General features: G+C 61.0%; 1 protein-coding gene across 2 annotated transcripts in view; it reads right to left on the reverse strand.

Annotated features, from left to right (window-relative positions):
• The window catches only part of CHCHD6 (coiled-coil-helix-coiled-coil-helix domain containing 6), a 121,783-nt gene that overhangs the window by 6,253 nt on the left and 98,093 nt on the right, over positions 1-17,437 (reverse strand). For both annotated transcript variants that reach the window (XM_032458810.1, XM_032458811.1), the window contains exon 6: positions 10,863-10,933. In XM_032458810.1, coding sequence (XP_032314701.1) covers positions 10,863-10,933 — 71 coding nt within the window. The remainder of the gene's footprint in view (positions 1-10,862; positions 10,934-17,437) is intronic.

A 17,437-nucleotide genomic window follows, 5' to 3' on the forward strand; every position in this document is an offset into this window, starting at 1 on the left:
GGCTGCGGGGGGCGTCCCGAGAGCCGCTCGTCCGTCTTTGTCAGGTCCAGCCCGGCTGCGAGCGGGACAGGCGCTGCTGTAACCGCGGCCAGGGCTGAGGCGCTGGGCAGACCCGCTGCTTACTGAGGACTTGGTGAACTGACCACGGGCCACTCAGCCCAGCGGGAGGGGCCCACAGGCCGGCCGTCTGCCAGCCTGCCCCGCGGGGCCACTCGCTGAGCCCACCCCCACCCCCAGCAGGAGGACGCTGTTCGGGAGCCCAGGCCCCGCAGGGCTCTGCCCCCCGGGAAACAAAACGCAACTGGGCTGCTCATCGGGTGACAGGCTTTCTCCCTGGGACCGTCACCGCACACACACGCACACACAGACCAGAGGACAGCTCAGCTAGGGGACCCAGGCTGAGGAGGCCTGTCCCCTTGAAGGCTGTCAAGGCCACGAGAGACAAAGACCCAGGAACTGCCCACAGGAAGGAGACTGCTGGCCACAGGGCGCAGCACGACGAGCACCGGGCAGAAAGGAAAGAGGTGCAGGCCGGGCGCAGGGGCCGCAGCCGGGGAGGGGCGGGGGCCAGCGCGGGTCTCCTGGCCGGAAGGGCCGTGTGCGGTCACGCGGGAGTCCTGGGGGGTGCCCGGTGGACTCGAGTCCTTAGGGGCCACAGGTCACCGTGCCAGAAGCAGGGAGAGGGTGGGGACGCAGACTCTGGGGCACCTGACCGGTCGGGGCCTGGGTGACAAAGATACGAGAGCTCCTCGCGCGTTCTTGTGACCTTTCTATGCGTTTGAAATTATTTCAAAATAAAACAAAATAAAACGCAGTACGGGTGGCAATCTGAGAGGACTGACAGCATCCAGAGGACACACTTATCCCAGAGAAGAGCAACAGATCGTCCTCTCTTCCGTTTGTCCAGCTAGGCGTGGGGGAGGGCAAGCTCGCCGAAGGCGTTCTACATTCGTCTGAAAAAACAAACTGGAAGCAGGTCACCGAGATAGGGGAACTTGCTCCGCTGGGTATTTAGTATTTTCAACCACTGTAGCCGCATGTTTTATACGTATTTAAAACGTGCGGGGCTGGCCCCAGAAAGGTCTAGAAAGAGACCCGAGGACGTCTGTCATTCCAGCACCCAACTCCTGTGCGCTCAACCTACCTGCTCCCAGACTCGGAGCCTAGAGAGACGGTCCCCCCAACCCACTGACCGGAGGACCCCTGCACCCCGCCACGGCACGGAGCAGCCAGCCAGGGCCGTGTGTCGTGTGTGCGAGCACGTGCACACGTGTGCAGGAAGACGTGCTGGGGGGCACGAGGGAACACCCAGGGCCGCGTGTGTCCAGCCCGGACCATGCACACAGTCCTCTGGAGGTGGACCCTTCGGGCAGGTCCCCTGCTGCTGCAGGTCAGAGCTGCTGGGTGACGGGTGGAGACCCCAACCCTTCAGACCCCCAGCCTCCCACACAGTTGCCCTCGTGGTCTGGAGATGGTCAGGATGCCACACGTGAGCACTAACCCCACGTGAAGGAGCTCGGAGGCCACAGAGACTTCCCTCCTGGAATGCCACCCCGGCCCACAGCCCTCGAGCCCTGGCGCCAAGGGTCGGGGAGTGCGCATCTCGGGGACTGGATGGGAGGGGCCCTTCGGCGCTGCCCCTCTTGACCTTCTCAAGGCTCACCACAGGGGGACAGAGGCCTGGCCTGACGGGGCCGCCGCAGGACTCTGAGCAAGGCCTCCTCTCGGGAAGCAGATCCGGGAGGCGACGGACTCGGAAGAGTAAACCCAACGAGGAGGCCGGTCAGCGGGAGCCTGTTCCCCAACTGAAAAGAGAGGCCCTCCACTGTGACGGTGCCCCTCCGAGAGCCAAGGTGAGCGTGACCCTCCAGAGGGAGCCAACGTGGCACGAGGCAGGGCCCCTGGGGACGGCGGCTGCACTCTGAAGTGAGCAGGGGACCAAGCCGTTGGTCTCTGTCGAGGGAGGGGCTCGCGGACTGCCGGCTCTGAAGCCAGCTTCCTGGGTCAGGGACAGTGATCAGGAAGAAGGCCGTGGCGGGTGGTCAGCAGGGGACACAGGCAACCCAGCAGAGCAGGCTGGGCCCACCGCCCGTGGTCCTCGGACAGGCCCCCCCCGCCCCTCCTCATGGAGCCCCTCGTCCCCCACAGCACTGGGGCAGGGGACGACCCCCACCCCAGCACCCCTGCTCACCTGCCTTGGTCGGGGGCCTCCCTTCTGCTGGGCGGACCCAGCCCCCCCGCCTGGCGCCCAAGCCCGGCGTCGTGGAGCCCCTTCTCACCCCTCTGGCCAGCTCCGGGGTCTGGGACGGCCCCTCGTCCTGCTTTCCTAGCCTGTCCCCTCACGGCACGCTGTGTCACTAGCACTTGTCTGTCGCTCCCCAGACTGGCCTTGCATGTCGGGGGGGAGGGGCGAGCCCAGCGCGTCTGTTGGGGAGGGCGAGCCCCTGGGTGCGTCGCTGCAGGCGGTGGGCGGTTCCCCAGCGGGCCCCTCCTCTGCCTCAGCACCGTGACCGGTTCACCTCCCAGACACTGCCAGTTCTCCTTCGAAGACACACATCTGATCACATCAGCTCCTGCTCAGACGCTTTCTATGGCTCGCCCCGCCTGTGGGATAAATTCCAAACTCCAAGTTCTTCGCCGGCACGAGGGCTTTTCACATTTGGGACCAGGCTGCCCTCCCTCCCAGTTGCCTCGGAGCCTCACCACCCCCCTAAACCTGCTTCTGCGCGGCACAGGTGGCCCTCCCTCCAGCTCGGCACCCCAGGCCTCCGCTCACCCTGCAGAGCCACCCTGACCCCACAAACGTCCCGGGAAGTCCCCGGGCCCCTGCGTGGGAGGGTGGCATTCACCTGAGGCTGCAGCGACCAGCACAGGGTCCAGCAGCCCGCTCCCCAGACACAGAGCCAGCTCTGAGAGGGCGGACTGCGGGCAGACGGCAGCGCTGGGCTCCTGTCCACGGAGTCTGAGGTCCTGGGAGCGGAGTGGGAGCTCACAGGATGGCGCCCCAGGGACCTCCAGAGGGCAGGGCTGCCCGGGGAGGCAAACCATGTGGCACCCACCCTCTGCAGCAGCCTCAGGAGAGAGGGGCCCAGATCAGCACCCCCCAGGCCCCTCTTTAAAGAGAAACTATGACTTAAAAAAACCTAAGGGGCAGGGAGGTAATGAGCAAATGCAACCAGGCCCTCCCCGACTGCCTCTGCGGACGGCGACCCTGGCGATGGAGCAGGGCCTGGGGACCAGTCTGGGAGGGATGCGTCCCTGCCCCCAGCTGGCCAAGAACAGACCATGAGGAGACCCTCCCGGAGAAGCCTGGAGGACAGGCGGGGACGCAGGGAAAGTGGCCCCTCTGCTCGAGCCCGGCGTGGGGAGGGCCGCCCAGCACAGTGACAGGGCCATGTCCCTCTGATGTCTCGGGATAGTACAGGCGGGCAGCTGCCTCCCCTTGGCTGTCACACACGGTCTCCCAGCACAAGTCAGGGGCCCTCTCTGGGCTAACTCTGGTTTCCAAGCTGCTGCCACTGGCCAGTCCGACACTGCCTCCCGGAACCTCCAGGTGCCCGCGCTCGCTGTCACAGTGACAGGACAGACACCGCCCGTCCCCACGTGCCCCTGCCCAGCGAGGCTCCGCCTTGTCCATCTGCGACAGAGACGCCCAGGAACAGGCAGCAGGTGAGTCAGAGAGGCCAGGCCTCACCCAGAGAGCGGCACACTCGCATGTGGGCACACAGACAAACTCACATGTATACAGACTCACAAGCCATGCGTGCACTCATGTGTACACTCACACACACATGCAGGCAGTACACCGACACTTGCACACAGAAAGGTACACACGTGCACACGCAGATGCACACACGTACAGGTGCTCACACAGACATGCGTACATGCACACACTCACGTATGCACGCCTTCCAACATACACTCGCATGCATTTGCATGCACTCTCACACGTGTGCACACTCATGCACCAGGCCAGCTCCTGCCGCTTGTGGTCGCTGTCCCCGTCACCCAGTGCCTGACTCCCCCACCCATCCATTGACAGTCCTTCCCCTGTCAGTGTCTTTCTACCCTTACCAAGTTTTAGTCATACCGGCTACAGGAGCACATGCATGCACAGAGTCAAAGCCATCCTGAATGTCCTGGAACTGCCCAGAGGAGGCTGCTGCTGCCCACCTGGAGCCCGTCCTTCCAGACCGTCCCTATGTGCACACAAACTACAGAGCAGACACGGTGCAGCACAGTGTCAGGGCACAGACAGAGCCACGACGAGCTCTTCCCCGATGAGACATCCTGCATGTCTACTGAGTCCCCTTCCAGCTTCGTCTGCTGCTCCAGAGTCGACGGATCAGGCTGGCCTCTGTCCCTGCATGGCCTGTGAGGCTCTCACGCTTGGAGACACGGTGGCAATGCCCTTGCCTGTGGCTGCCCTGCGCACACGCGAGGGCTTGAGGCCACATCCCCAGATGGGGAGCTGTGGGGCAGAATCACTCTAGGTACCGAGGACTGGGCCTCTCCTGGCCACCACTCTCCAACCTTTCTAACTCTGAACCCACTAAAGTGTGAGTTTCCACAAAATAATACCTACTGTTTACTGAGTGTTTATTATGTGCTTAACAAACGACCTCAAACCTTCAGAAGCAAGAGGAGTGTGTGTCAGCGCAGCCTCGTCCTCTGACCGGCACCGCTGGGACCTGCACACCCCTCACTGGACCTAAGGCCCCGCCACGCACACGCAGCCCCGCCGCGCACTGAGGAGATGCCTGAACAGTCGGCTGTGTGTTTTTAAATCCCACCCCAAATGCCACAAATGGGCATCGGCTTCGCCTGCCCGCCAGTGTGCACTCGACCAGCGTCGCGCACAGCTGAGTCCTGGGCCGAACGCTGGGAAGGCCGAGGAACTCAGGGCAGTGGACAGACCTCTGGGGGAGACCAACAGTAGGCAGGAAAGATGCCTGGGTTGGGTTCTGAAAAGTGAGCATAATCTGTAAGGAAACAAGAGGGAGGGCGTTCCAGACAGAAAGCGGGAGACACAGACGCACCACACAGCCGATTCTGAGTCCTGAAATGAGCGGAGTCGCAGGTGGAAACTTCCGGGAGTCCTCCCACCCACGACAGCACGCGGTCCCCTTGAACGCCCACCCGGGAGCTGAGTCCCGCTGTGGGGCTGACGCACAGAGTCCCGACGCCGTGTCCAGACGCAGCGTCTGCCGGGGCAGGAAGCAGCCTCCTCCCAGCATGTCCCCCTCAGCTGAGGGCGCAGTCACCCACACTTCCGGGGGTGCTCCACCCAGCAGCCACACAGTGTGGCCTGTGCCTCTTAGCTGCTCTCCTGCTGTGGGAGGCGGAGCTCTGCCAGCACAGGTAGGGCCAGCCCTGCTGAGGGCCTGTGGCTGGGAAGGACCACACACTCACATACACAGACACCACAGTGGACACACAGACACGTGCACACACATGCGTGCACACATGCACACAGGCCTACATGTGTGCACATGCACTCACGGAAGCCCATCCGTCAGGCAGGCAGAGAACTCCCTGCCCAAACATTTGGGACGGGGCATTGCAGCCCAGGAGAAAAGAGCAGGTGCAGACGCTACCTGACCGGGTTCAGATCCCACAGTGCCCCGTGCCTGCCCCGTTTCACAGTTGGGGAAGGGAGCCTGCAGGCCCTGGGACTTGGTCTCAGTGCCGGCCACACGCTTCCCATGAGGACCCCGAACTGTGAGCCCCACACAGCAGCAGCACATACTGAGGGCCCGGACCCCATTTTCTTGGAGGAATGGACTTCCTGCACTTCGATCTGGTGAAAGAATTATCAAATGGGTTTGCCGTGTTGACATCTCAAAGAGCCAGGTACACCACTGTAAGCCACGCTTTGGTAAATTTCTGAATAGAAAATGCTTCTTTTGAAAGGTTAGTTGAGACAGGGATGGGGGTGGTGAAGCACTTTTGAATTCAGGGTGATGTGAGCGTTTTCCGTGTTAGAGAACGTTTGGAATGCTGTCTCCTCTGGGGCTCGAACGCACGGCCGTTGTCCTGACGAGTAGTCAGCCTCACCTCTAGGCCCCTGGTAGGCGCAGGCTGGGGAAGCTCGTGCGCCTGAAGCCAGGCCCTCCAGCCAGCGGCCCTGACCTTCCTCATCAGGCCTCTCAGATCGCTGTCCTCGGAGACAACAACTCAGTTCCAGGAAATGCTTAATAACCTTCCTTCGGCTCAATTGTTCTAACCTCTCTGGGGGCTGTTCTCCGTGGGGCTGGGGGGCTGAACAAGTTTCCTGATGGGGAGGAGCCGAGACAGGTCGGAATGAATCCCCTGGGAAGAGGACACAGGTCGTCATGAAAAAATAGGTGTGACAATAAATGCAGGATGCCCCCCGGTGTCTTGATCCCTCCCTTCAGGGAATCTGAGCAATTCGCTTTCTGTGCTGTTGTGGGGTGAAGGGTGTGTGTGCGTGTGTGTGCTTGTGTGGGTGTGCATGTGTGCGTGTGGGTGCGTGTGCGTGCGTGTGCACGTGTGTGCATGCGTGTGGACGTCGGCCTCGTGCACAGGCTCCTCCTCAGTCACCAGCTCCCACCGCCCTCAGCAGGTGTCTCCTGGAACCTGAGGACACGCAGGAAAGCTCAGTGGCCCAAGGGAGGTTGGGAGAGTTGCCCGTCCGTCAGCGTCTAACACCGCTGATGCAACTGGTGTCTGCTTGGCAACTCCACCTCCATCGCCCCACTGGGGCGTAGCTTGTGGAAGAACCACGCTCTCCTCCGAGAAAAAAAATTTGAAAGTTGGGATTTAAAAGTCTGTTTGAAGGCTACTAAGGACACGACAAAGCAGGACTTAAGGGCCAAGGTCGTGGCGAGAAGGGAACTTGGAGGTGAGTGCTCACGCCAGAGCCACTGCCCCCCAGAGTTCTCGCGATTTCTGGTGCTGGGAGACAGCCTCTGCTCCAGGGCTTCTGGGCCTCTCAGGACGCCCTCCCAGGACAGGGGAGACAAACTGCTTTGGGGCCTGAGCTGCTGAGGCAGCTGGACTTGAGGGACCAGGACCCTGGGAGGAGGGAGCTAAAATGTAGTGAGGAACTCGGTTGTCCTTCTCTTTTAAGGCATTTTCCAGATCCCTGAGCTCAAGAAGCCTCCAGGTAAAAAACTAAGAACTTGGTAAAAAGCCACTGAAAGGAGAGTGGAGTTTTCAGAAGCTCCACAGAGTTGAGGAAGCAAAAACAGGGGCCTAGAGCTCACCAAGGAGGGGGTCCTGGACCCTGGGGATGGGGCGCATCGGAAGCAGCCAGAGCTCTGCTGCCAAAGTCAGCTCAGACCACAGGGCTTGCGGTGGATGCCTCGCTCAGCGCCTCAGGGGGCAGGCGAGCACCTCCGACACCCTCAGCGCCTCCGTCCTTCCTCTGCGATGTCTGGCATCCAACCGAGAATTACCAGGCACAGAACAAAACAGGACCAAGGGGAAGAAACAGGCCACAGACACAGACCTACAGATGACTTCAAAATAACTACAATTAACATGTTCAAGAATTTAGATGCAAAACCCAGACTCTCACCCGAGACCGGGGGAGAAAAAGTGAAGTGACCTTCTAGAACTGAAGAAAACGCAGTAACTGAAATTCTGAATTCATGAATAGGTTTAAGGCAGAGGATCAGGGAAGTGAAAAGTCAGTACACACAGCTCAGGTCACAGCACGGAGCCGGAGAAACCAAGGAAGCGGAAGAGAGAGCGCAGAGACGTGTGAGCCGTAACGCGGGGCTGCCACTCCATGGAGGGCAAAACAGGATTTAATCTGAAGAGAGAATAGCTGAAACATTTCTAAAACTCACCAAAGGACCCCAAGGCACGGACCTCAAGCAGGAAAAAAGAAAGAAAACTTCAACCCGGGCACTCCAGAGTCTGCTAAAAAAACCAAAGACAAAGAGAAAATCTGAAAATCAGACAGAGAAAAAGAGAGAGAACCACAGAAGAATCACAGTAACACCGACGCTGACTTTTGCGGGGATCAGATGTCCAGTGGAGAGCAGAGACTCCTTGAAAAAGCCCAAGGAAAGGGTTGCTGTGTCTTCAAAAGTGAAGGCACTTCCAGACAGCCTGTAATCAGCAAACCACAGTGAGAGAAGCACCAGAAGTTCTTTAGATGGAAGGAAGTGATCTCAGGAAGAACCACAGATCCGCGCATCAGCAACGATCCAGAGGGGCTGCCCGGCCCAACCCGGGGACACACAGGACGTGCGCCCGACAGAACACGGCACGCTGCTGCAGGCACACGGAAGCTGCACGCACACCAGCCACTGGGTCACACGGCACGACTCAAAAGTTTACAGGATTTAGAGTGAGTTCTCTCGTCACAGAATTAAACCAGAAATCAATGATTCAAGAGGCAACCAGAAAATTACCAATGTTTGGAAATTCAGCAATACATTGTGTGATAACCTATGAGTCAAAGAAGAAATCAGAATGAAAATTAGAAAGATCTCGAGCTGAATTATAATGAAAGCACAATAGATCAAAACTTGCAGGGCGTGACAAAAGCTGTGTTTATAGAGAAATCACTACCTTAAACGCATGTGTCAGGAAAGAACGCAGCTGAAATGGCATCTCACTGCTCTTGGCTCACAAGCAGAATCTCTGTGTGCGACAGTCCTCGCAGTCTGGCTCCTGCGACTTCTCATGCCCTCCTCTCCAGCCCTGTGGGCTTCCAATCCCTTGAATATGCCAGTTACTCCCTGCCCCAGGGCCTTTGCACCTGCTGACTTTCCTTTGACATGCTCTCTCTCTCTCCCCCCTCCGGGCCAACTCCTCTGTGGAGTCAGTTTAAGAGGAGCCTCTGGACACAGGTCTGGGTCAGGGCTCCTTCTCTCAGGAGGTCTGTCTTTCACGGCTCACTACCGCCACTGTCCATCAGTCACTGGGCAACTGCTTTTGGTGCAATTAATTTTAAGATGTGGTCTGTTATCCCCAAATGCCGTAAGCTCCTTGCTGGCAGGACGGGAAGCTGTCCTGTTGTCCTGTCTCCAGTGCCAGGCATGGTGCTTGGTGGACGCAGGAGAAACACATGGGCATCTGGTCAACCACCTAAGAAACTGCTCTGCTGACTCCGAGTTGCTAAAAGACGCCCAGTCTCAGAAGAAAACTCCCCAGCGTGACCACTGCCGGCAGCTGCGTTTACTTCCACAGAGGTATTTATGATGCATTATTTGGCCGTTATTTGTAAGCCCAAGAACTCTCCCTACCAAAGACTCCACCCCACCCTAGGGTTTAAGTAAGACAGCTTCTAACTCGGCCTCTTGTTTGCTCTGTCTGGGAAAAGACATGTTTTCTCAGTAAACTCAATTTATGTACTAAGTCTGTTCGTCGTCCTGCCAGCAGGTGACGAAGGTGATGACGAAGTAAAAGAATGCTGAGCCCCGGCAGCAGCTGCTGACGTCCTAGGTCCCCCTTCCATGTGCATCTCAAGGGCGGACGAGAGAACCCCAGAGGCCGCGTGACTTGCTCAAGGCGCAGAACCAGCGAGAGGCAGGGCTGAGGTCCAATCCAGGCCTGCAGGCCCTTACCTCCGACCTGACCTGCTGCCCCCTCACGTGCAGACCGGCGTCTGAGGAACGGCCTGCAGGTGCCAGGTGAGAGCCTGGACATCCAAGGGAGCTAGCCTCTCCGGCCTCCGTTCTCAGTCTGTGGCACGGGACCACCAGCAGTAAATGAGGGGCAGAGAGGAAGTGCCCTGGGCCCCGACCGCCCAGCGACACTGGTGGGGGCAGCAGTCGTCCAGGCGGCTGTAGCACGTGGAACCTTCCCCTCGCCTCCCATGCGGTCCCCCCCGCCTCTCCGGGTCATGTTCCTGGGGGCTGTCACCCAACCTCCCCCGCTCACTGCAATTCCGAGTGTTTCTCAGCCCCGATGAGCCAGGCAGGACCTTGTCTGCAGGGGACCTGCAGCTGGAACGATCGGCGCTCAGGGTCCATGCAGCCCCCATGCCCACTCGCTTCTGGGCTCCGAGGGTCCCACAGGCATCTCTGCCGCCCGCTAGAAAGCCCTCCTCCAAGTGTCTGTCCCCACCCCAGGCCCTGAGCCGCAGGAGAGGCTCTCCTCCCTACACCCACCCTTCAGTCGGCTGTACCAGCGTCCGTGTATGTCCCCAGGAGGTCCCTGCCGTGCCAGGTATGACTAGATGTGCCCCCCTGCTCCCCACATGGCTTACCTCAGCAGCCAAAGCCCCCGAACCTCTGTGAGTGTCCCCTCGAGGTGGCGGGCCCTCCCCTGCCCCACTCTGCACGGTGACTGGATTCCGGGGGACTCACCCCAATTCAGCCCTGGGGGGGCAGGGAGCTGTGGAGACCCAGGGTATCTCCGGAGGTCTACAGGTCCCAGGAGACAACCGCACAAGAGGGACCCCGCAGACCTTCCCAAGGCCTGCACCCTTGTTCCCGCCGTTCTGGCTCCAAGGCCTCCCCTCCAGCACGGGAGCACGCAGACGACAGGGCACTCCTCAGGGCCACCTGGGCATCTGTGCAGACTGTGGGGCTCAGGCCCAGGCACGCAGAGGAGCCCACAGGGGACAGGCCACTCTGGAAGCCCCTCCGAGGGTGGGGGACACGCAGCAACACTTCCTGCCTCCCTGGGGCCCCGAGTGCAGCACCCGGCCCAGCTCGCAGGACACAGACCTCAACAGCTCAGCCTGACCTCAAGCCCCGAGACCCCGCCCCCCAGGCAGAGGGCAGCTCTGCTCACAGCCGGCACAGGGCGGCCTCAGACCCGGGGCGAACAGACGGCGTCTGTGCTACTGGGACGTAACGCCAGGCTCAAGGTGACAGGTTTGAAGCGCGTGGGGGAGTTTCACGCGCGGGCGAAGCTCACAAGGAAGCTGCTCTTACTTGATGGCGCCTTGCATTTTCGAAGCTGCCTCGTGGAACTGCTGTGAAGACAGCCTGTATGTCTCGACGTTCTACGAAGAGAAAACAGAACCAGTTACCAGGCTGAACCCCCCTCCCTCCCTCCTGGCTGCAGCCTCGCTGAACGCACAGAGGCCCAGCCCCCGGCCAGCACCACACGGAGGGCGACTGGTCCACAGTGAGGGCCCAGCACCTCGGGGACCCACCGTGGCAGCAGAATCCTCAGAAGCCACGGCTGGAAGGACACACAGGCCCTGCACTCAGGGGTCCCACCCACCCCGTCTTGCAGATAAAGCTTTACCAGCATACAGCCACGGCCACAACTCGTGAACGCACCATCTGTGGCTGTTCCTGTGCACCACAGTGTGGACAGACTGTGCTGCCCGCATGGCCTAAGGCATTTACTACCTTTAAAGAAGAAGTCTGCTGAGCCTCCTTCTGGTCCAGCCCCTATGGCAGGTGGACTGCTGCCCAGAGACGTGCAGCCATTCACCCAAGTCACACAGCAGGCGGCGGTGCCAGGACCGCAGCCCAGGCGCGTGGTTCCAGCTGGGACCACGCACTCAGCAGCACTGCTGGGCCATCCCAGAGGCACACGTGTCCTTCCTTCTGAGGCCACCCAGTGAAAGTGCCCAGGGCCTGGGCGGTGTGGAGGTGGCAGCATGAGAGAGAGGCGTCCCTCTGGTCAGTCCCACCACCTCTTTGCGCCCCAAGGCCACCTGGGCCCAGCCCCTAGCCCTTCCAGTCGCCACAGGAGACCGGCAGAACGAGCAGCTGCCCCGGCACCAGCCCGTCAGGCTTCCCAGCAGACCCGGCTTCTCACAGGACGTGGTCGTGAGAATGAAGCCGGAGGCAGGGCTGGCCTCGGACTGCCCAGCGAGACATCTCGTGGGGCTGCCCACCCTGTGAGGACCTGGGCCAGACCTGCCCACAGCAGTGTGGGAGGGCTGGTCCCCACTTTACAGATGGGCAAAAGCAGGCGTCTGGCTCCAGGTGCTCCCTGGGGCATGGGACAGCTGGTCCCCAAGAGTAGCTGGTGAGGCAGGCAAAGGGACCCCACATCCCCAAGCCAGAAGGAACACACCACTCAGACCAGAAAGAGTGACAGGTGCCCAGAGCCATGCAGGGCATCAAAGGCGGGGTCTGGCCCGGAGGGGACCAGGCCTCCGGGAAGAGCCAGCTGGGACAGACAGTGGACGGGGCCCCGAGAGCTGCAGGCCCATGAGGGGTGGGAATTCTGCTCCGGGCCCTGCTGGAGTGATCCTGCTGCCCGTCTCTGGCCCCAGCTGCTGAGTGAGGTCACCCTGCATCTCCCCAGTATGGTTCTTCACCTCTGACCTGGGGAGACAGCCAATGCCCCCAGTGGTCGCCGGGCACTGTGAACACCCCAGTACCGCAGGTGCGGAGTGAATGGGGGCTCCCCCTCGCCCCCCCTACCCGAGCTTCACGAGACCAACACCCAGCTCGTCGTCTCCCTGGACCCTGAATCTGCCTCAGCCAGTGGACAGTGGACCAATACCCAGGCCCCGGGAGGGTGAGAACGCAGGTCATGCTGCCCCCCTGCCCCGTGCAGGCAGACGCCCTCCTGACCTCGCGACAGGCTCCACCCTGGGCCCAGGTTGTACCTCCCACACCCGCACACCCACGTCTGAGTTCGCTGGGTCATTTCCTCCCCGAGCCCTGCCTCCCTGCGCACCGGGCACCGAGGGGGCGGGCCTGACCACCGTTAGGATGTGGCTCTCCCCGCAACAGAGCCTCCGGCTCAGGCCTCCCTCCCAGGAGGAGAGTCCGGCCCCTTCCAGGCCCCCCACGCCAACCACGTCCGCTTTCAAAGGAGCACCGGGATGCTCCTGACCCTGCGTCTCCATGCACGGGTGAACTTGGTCAGTGGCTGAGTTGACCGTGACCTCAGACTGAACGTGTGGTCAGCGAGGCTTGTCACAGGAAGTGCCCACCGGCCAAGCAGCGGCTGTGACAGCCCTCTGAGCTTCCTCTACCAGCTGAGCATGACTCATGGGAACTCCCCTCCCGCCCCACGTCTGATCTGCTGAGCAGGAGGAGGACGGCGCCCCAGCATCCCCTGCACACAGAGGTCAGGTCTCCGCCCGGGAGCAGAGCAGCTCCCTGTGTCCACCCGGCCTTCCTGGGCTGCTGAGGGCACTCTGAGCCCTCTGCCAGCAAGAGCAGGGCCCTCCCCAGACTCCACTGAGGGGAGGGGCTTCTGGAAGGACTTGTGGGGGCACCCACCCTCACGGGGAGCCCCCCTGAGTGCCAGGGTCCTGAGACAATGCACCTGCCTCAGACTCCCAATTCCAGTGGGGAGGGCTGGAGAAGGGTGTCCCTCCACCTTGGCCACGGGCAAAGGGGGGTTGTTATTTGCAAATGAAGGAGCTGCCAGGGCCTACGGCCCCGGGGGTCCTGCTCTGAGGCAAGGCACCGATTCCCTGAGGGTTAGCTGGCACCTGGCGATTTCTCTTCCCACTACACTTCAGACCCCAATTTTGAGCCCTTCCCTCCACCCCGTGAGCAGCTGCCCCTCCTCCTCCTCCAGCTGCTCCGACTGAACGGCTGAAACCAGAAGACCTGATCTCCATTAATTAAATCTGCCATTAAAAATTAAATAACGTGAGCAAGAAGGTGCAAGTGTTATCTCCACGGGTTTCAAAAGTCACAGTGTTTCTTCAATTACTTCCCAAGCACTTTTCATATTTCATACTGTCTGATTTCTCTAAGGGCCTGGCTTCTCGAGATCAAAAGAGAGTGCGGGGTGAGGGGTAGGGGCAGGCGGAGGAGGCTGGGAAGGAGGAGGAGGGGGAAGTGTCAGGCTGCCCCCACCCCCGCTGCAGCCAGGATGAGCCCTGGGCAGCACACGGGGTGGGGGTGGGCAAGGGGGTTGGGGAGGGCCAGGATGCAGAGCTCAGTCTGATGGCCTGGAGGGAGCCACCTTCATTCATTAGCTGCCAACTGTGTGCTCACGGGGACCCACGGGGTCTGTCCACCAGGCATGTGTCTGGCAGGACAGACGAGGCTAGGGTCTAAGAGCGTTCCAGGTTGAGGGGACGTCGGGCAGCGGGGAATGGGTGTGGGCCAGGGTGCAAGCAGAGTCCTGACCCTGTAGGGGTCGGCGTCCCAGCTTCCCTGGGACAGTGCTGTGGGGGTTGCTACAGACGCCCCAAGACAGCGCACATAAACTGCTCAGAGCAGGGCCCAGCACAGGGCAAATAACAGACGTTAAGAACTTAATACCCAAATGCACGTCCACAAGGAAGGCCTCTGGAAGAGTGACGGAAAACGGAGGAGAGGGCGTGTCCTGGAAGATGGGGCCCCACCAAGGGAGGATTTTCAGCCGCTGCGCCCGATGTGTCCCCTGAGCTGCTGCCGGGCCTGGCGCAGGGGGCCCCCCAAGGGCAGATCTGAGAGAGCGCTGGGACGCGGCGTGTGTCTCAGTGGAGGGTCGCTAGGCAGCCACTCCGGGGACGCCACCCACCGGGAGCTTGCAGACCATGCAGAGGACCCAGAGCAGGCGGAAGGCCTGACCAGCGGGGGCAACAGGGGTCATGTGAGAACCAGGAACTTGGACCCCGCCCTGCTTACCAAATGCTGTGGGAACAAGGAAGAGCAACATTCACTGGTTCTGCTCCGTGGCCACGAGAACCGAGCCGTCAAACAGGACCTCCCATCTGGGCGGTGTGTCCAGGGCAGGAAACAGGCTGGCCCTGCACCCCTAGAGTGACAGGCTCAGTAGGAGCGTCTACGCTCTGCCGGATGAAGACACGAGGGTCGGAACCTCGAGGGGCAGGGGAGGACCCAGAGCAGGCCCATATACCGCCCACGTGTTCACCTGTCCCCAGCGAGGGATCTAACGCATCGAAGGCCGTGCAGACCAAACCCAGACCCGACACACGGTCACATGCAGACAACGTGAAGCCTAGGAGCCCAGCTACCTGGAGTGGGGAGTCCCAGTGACACTGGGGTGGCCGTGAGGGCCTCTGGGCCCGGGCCAGGGCTCGAGGAGTCCCCGATCCCCCCAACTCAGCTCTCAGCTCACAGCCCCCCACCCCTGCCATCTGCAGAGCAGCGTCCAGGGCTCTCCTGAGCCACTGCCCTCCCGGAAGGATGCCCGTGGAGCCCCCCGGGCAGGCTCTGCACATCAAGGCTTGCCGTCTTCCGTGCCCCCCAGCCTCCTCCACCCTGCCAGGTCCTCCCAGTACCGACCTCCAAGGAGACCCCCAATCACGCTTCCACTCCCGACAAGAGCGTTCCCCACCTCTGGGCAGCGTCACTCCTCTGCCAGCTCCCTCTGGTGCTCTGTGCCACACACCGGGGCCCATCTCTCTGCCCTGGGCCAAGGGCCGTGGGAGTCGGGTCATTTGTGTGAACCAGAGAGCGGCCGGTTCCTCAGCTTGCTCAGACGTGCAGGTCTCGGGCTCCCTCTGCCCCATTCTCGGGAGTCACCTCAGCACTGCCCATGTCACCTCTGGGCCACAGAGGCCTGCAAACGGCTAATGAGTGTGTGTGACACTGGCTTCAGGTGAGACTCTCCTACAGGTATTTGGATGTGTGAGACGTCCTGGAGAAAAGTCTGTCAGCCCTGCTCCACCACGGGGAGGGCCAGGGCTTGGGGCGGGCTCTCCAGACCCTGACCCTCCATGGGCCGGACTGAGTCTTGTCACATGGTGAAGTGTATGGTGGGGGGTTACCGTTCTCCCCTCTCAAGGGAGTGAGGAAGCAGAGCCTGGGCACCCACCTGTGCCCAGGGTGGGATACAAGTGTAGACGGGGATGTAGACTCAGATGCAGACATGGACACACATGCGGCACCCCTGGACAGCCCTGGGTCCACGGAACATGCTGTCACATCGTCATAACCGCACAGGACTTTGGGGTCTGATTTCCATTGGACACCGCACCCTGGGCGAGCACCGACTGCCACCCACGAGCTGCTTCTCCTGGCGAGGAGCGGAGGTGTGCCTGGGGTAGAGGGCTGCCTCCGGGAGCTCCTGTCCTTCCCGGGCCCTGGGCTGGGAGGGGCTGAGACCGCCCCCACGAACAAGCAGCTTGGGGTTTCCTGGGAGTCCGGTCACCCACGGACGGTGGAGACCACGGGCTGGTGGACTGCAGAGCCCTCACCAGCCGGCTGTGTGCTCTGCCACGGGGCCGGTCGGGGCAGGCTCAGCTCCTGTCCGGGGTTGGGGGGGCCCTGTCAGGGTGCAGAGGCCGGAGGCAGAGTCGCAGGGCAGGCCTAGCTGCTCTCACACGGAAGCCGGGTGGCCCGCCAGGCCTGTGCTGCTGGCTAGCTGGCGTTTACATTTGCAGAAACCCTATTTGGCTAAATGAGTATCTACATAGTTTGAAGAAAAAATGCAGAGCACAATAGAAAATAAAAAGGTATTTGGAAAAAAATCAAGAGACGTGAATTTTAACTCCACGTCTGTGACTTGCTGGTGGCCCGTGGCAGTCAGAGCCTGGACCCCCCATGAGTCAGCTGTGGCTCTCCACAGCCAAGGGCCACACAGCAAAGGCCTCAGGACGGCTCTGCACCGGACCCCGCGGGGGTGGGAGGGAGGGACATGTCAGGAGCGGTGACTCAGGCCACAGAGGCCTGAACCAGGCGTCTCTGTTCCTCGTGTGGATCTGAGAAGTTCCGCGCCCACATGCATCTGCTTCGGCAAGGAGACTCTGCCCTGAGACCAGGCGGCCCACGCTCCTGAGGCCTCTTTCCGGGTGCCTGGGGGTGGGGTGGGGGGTACGGGGGGGTACATTTCAGAGCAAAGGGATAGAGTGAAAGACAAGACGGTCCTAAAGGCTGGGAGGAGGCGCCCATGGTAAAGAACAGGAAGGATGAGCCACGGCAGGCCCGCCAGGGCGACGGACACCCTGGGTCCAAGAGGAGCCCGGGCTGGGCCAGAGCCTCCTGCTCCAGTGGGCCCACGTCCCCTCCAGGCTCAGACCCCCTGCCGTCCAGCAGCAGTGGCCCCAGGGAGCAGGCTCAGCTCCAGCTGGCCCTGGGCGCCTCACTCTGGCCGGGGTGAGAAGAGGCTGGCAAGCCAGGTTTCCTCTGGGAATAAGCAGAGACATGGCCAGCGGACCGTGGAGGTAACACGGGATCAGGGGTCAGGGCCAGGGTGGACCAAAGCCAGGAGAGAAACTCTGGGACCCGGGGCAGAGCTGTGGGTCGGAGTCGGGGGAGCAGAGTCAGGGGCTGGGGGGAGGCCCTAGCCCTGCCGACCTGCTGGTTCTAGCTTAAGATAAACTTCTACTTGCTTGACAAAACCTACCTAATCCGACCAAAACACTTCACAACCAAGTCCCATGCAGAGGAGGGACACACCCCAGGGTCCAGGGCTGCGGGGCCGGGGGGGGCCTCAGGTTGAAGAATGATGAAACTGCTTTGAAGTCACCTGTTTATCTTAAAGAGTAACTTGAATTTTCCATGCTATTCTGCCATGTGTTGGCTTTAATATGAAAATAGCATTTCTCCCCCCAAAAGATTAATGTAAAATTGACATTCCAGAAAGACGTGCCCTTTCTAGTCTGTAGTCTCAGCTCTCACACCCT

This window comes from Camelus ferus, chromosome 17 (assembly GCF_009834535.1).
Source record: "Camelus ferus isolate YT-003-E chromosome 17, BCGSAC_Cfer_1.0, whole genome shotgun sequence".
NCBI lineage: Eukaryota > Metazoa > Chordata > Mammalia > Artiodactyla > Camelidae > Camelus > Camelus ferus.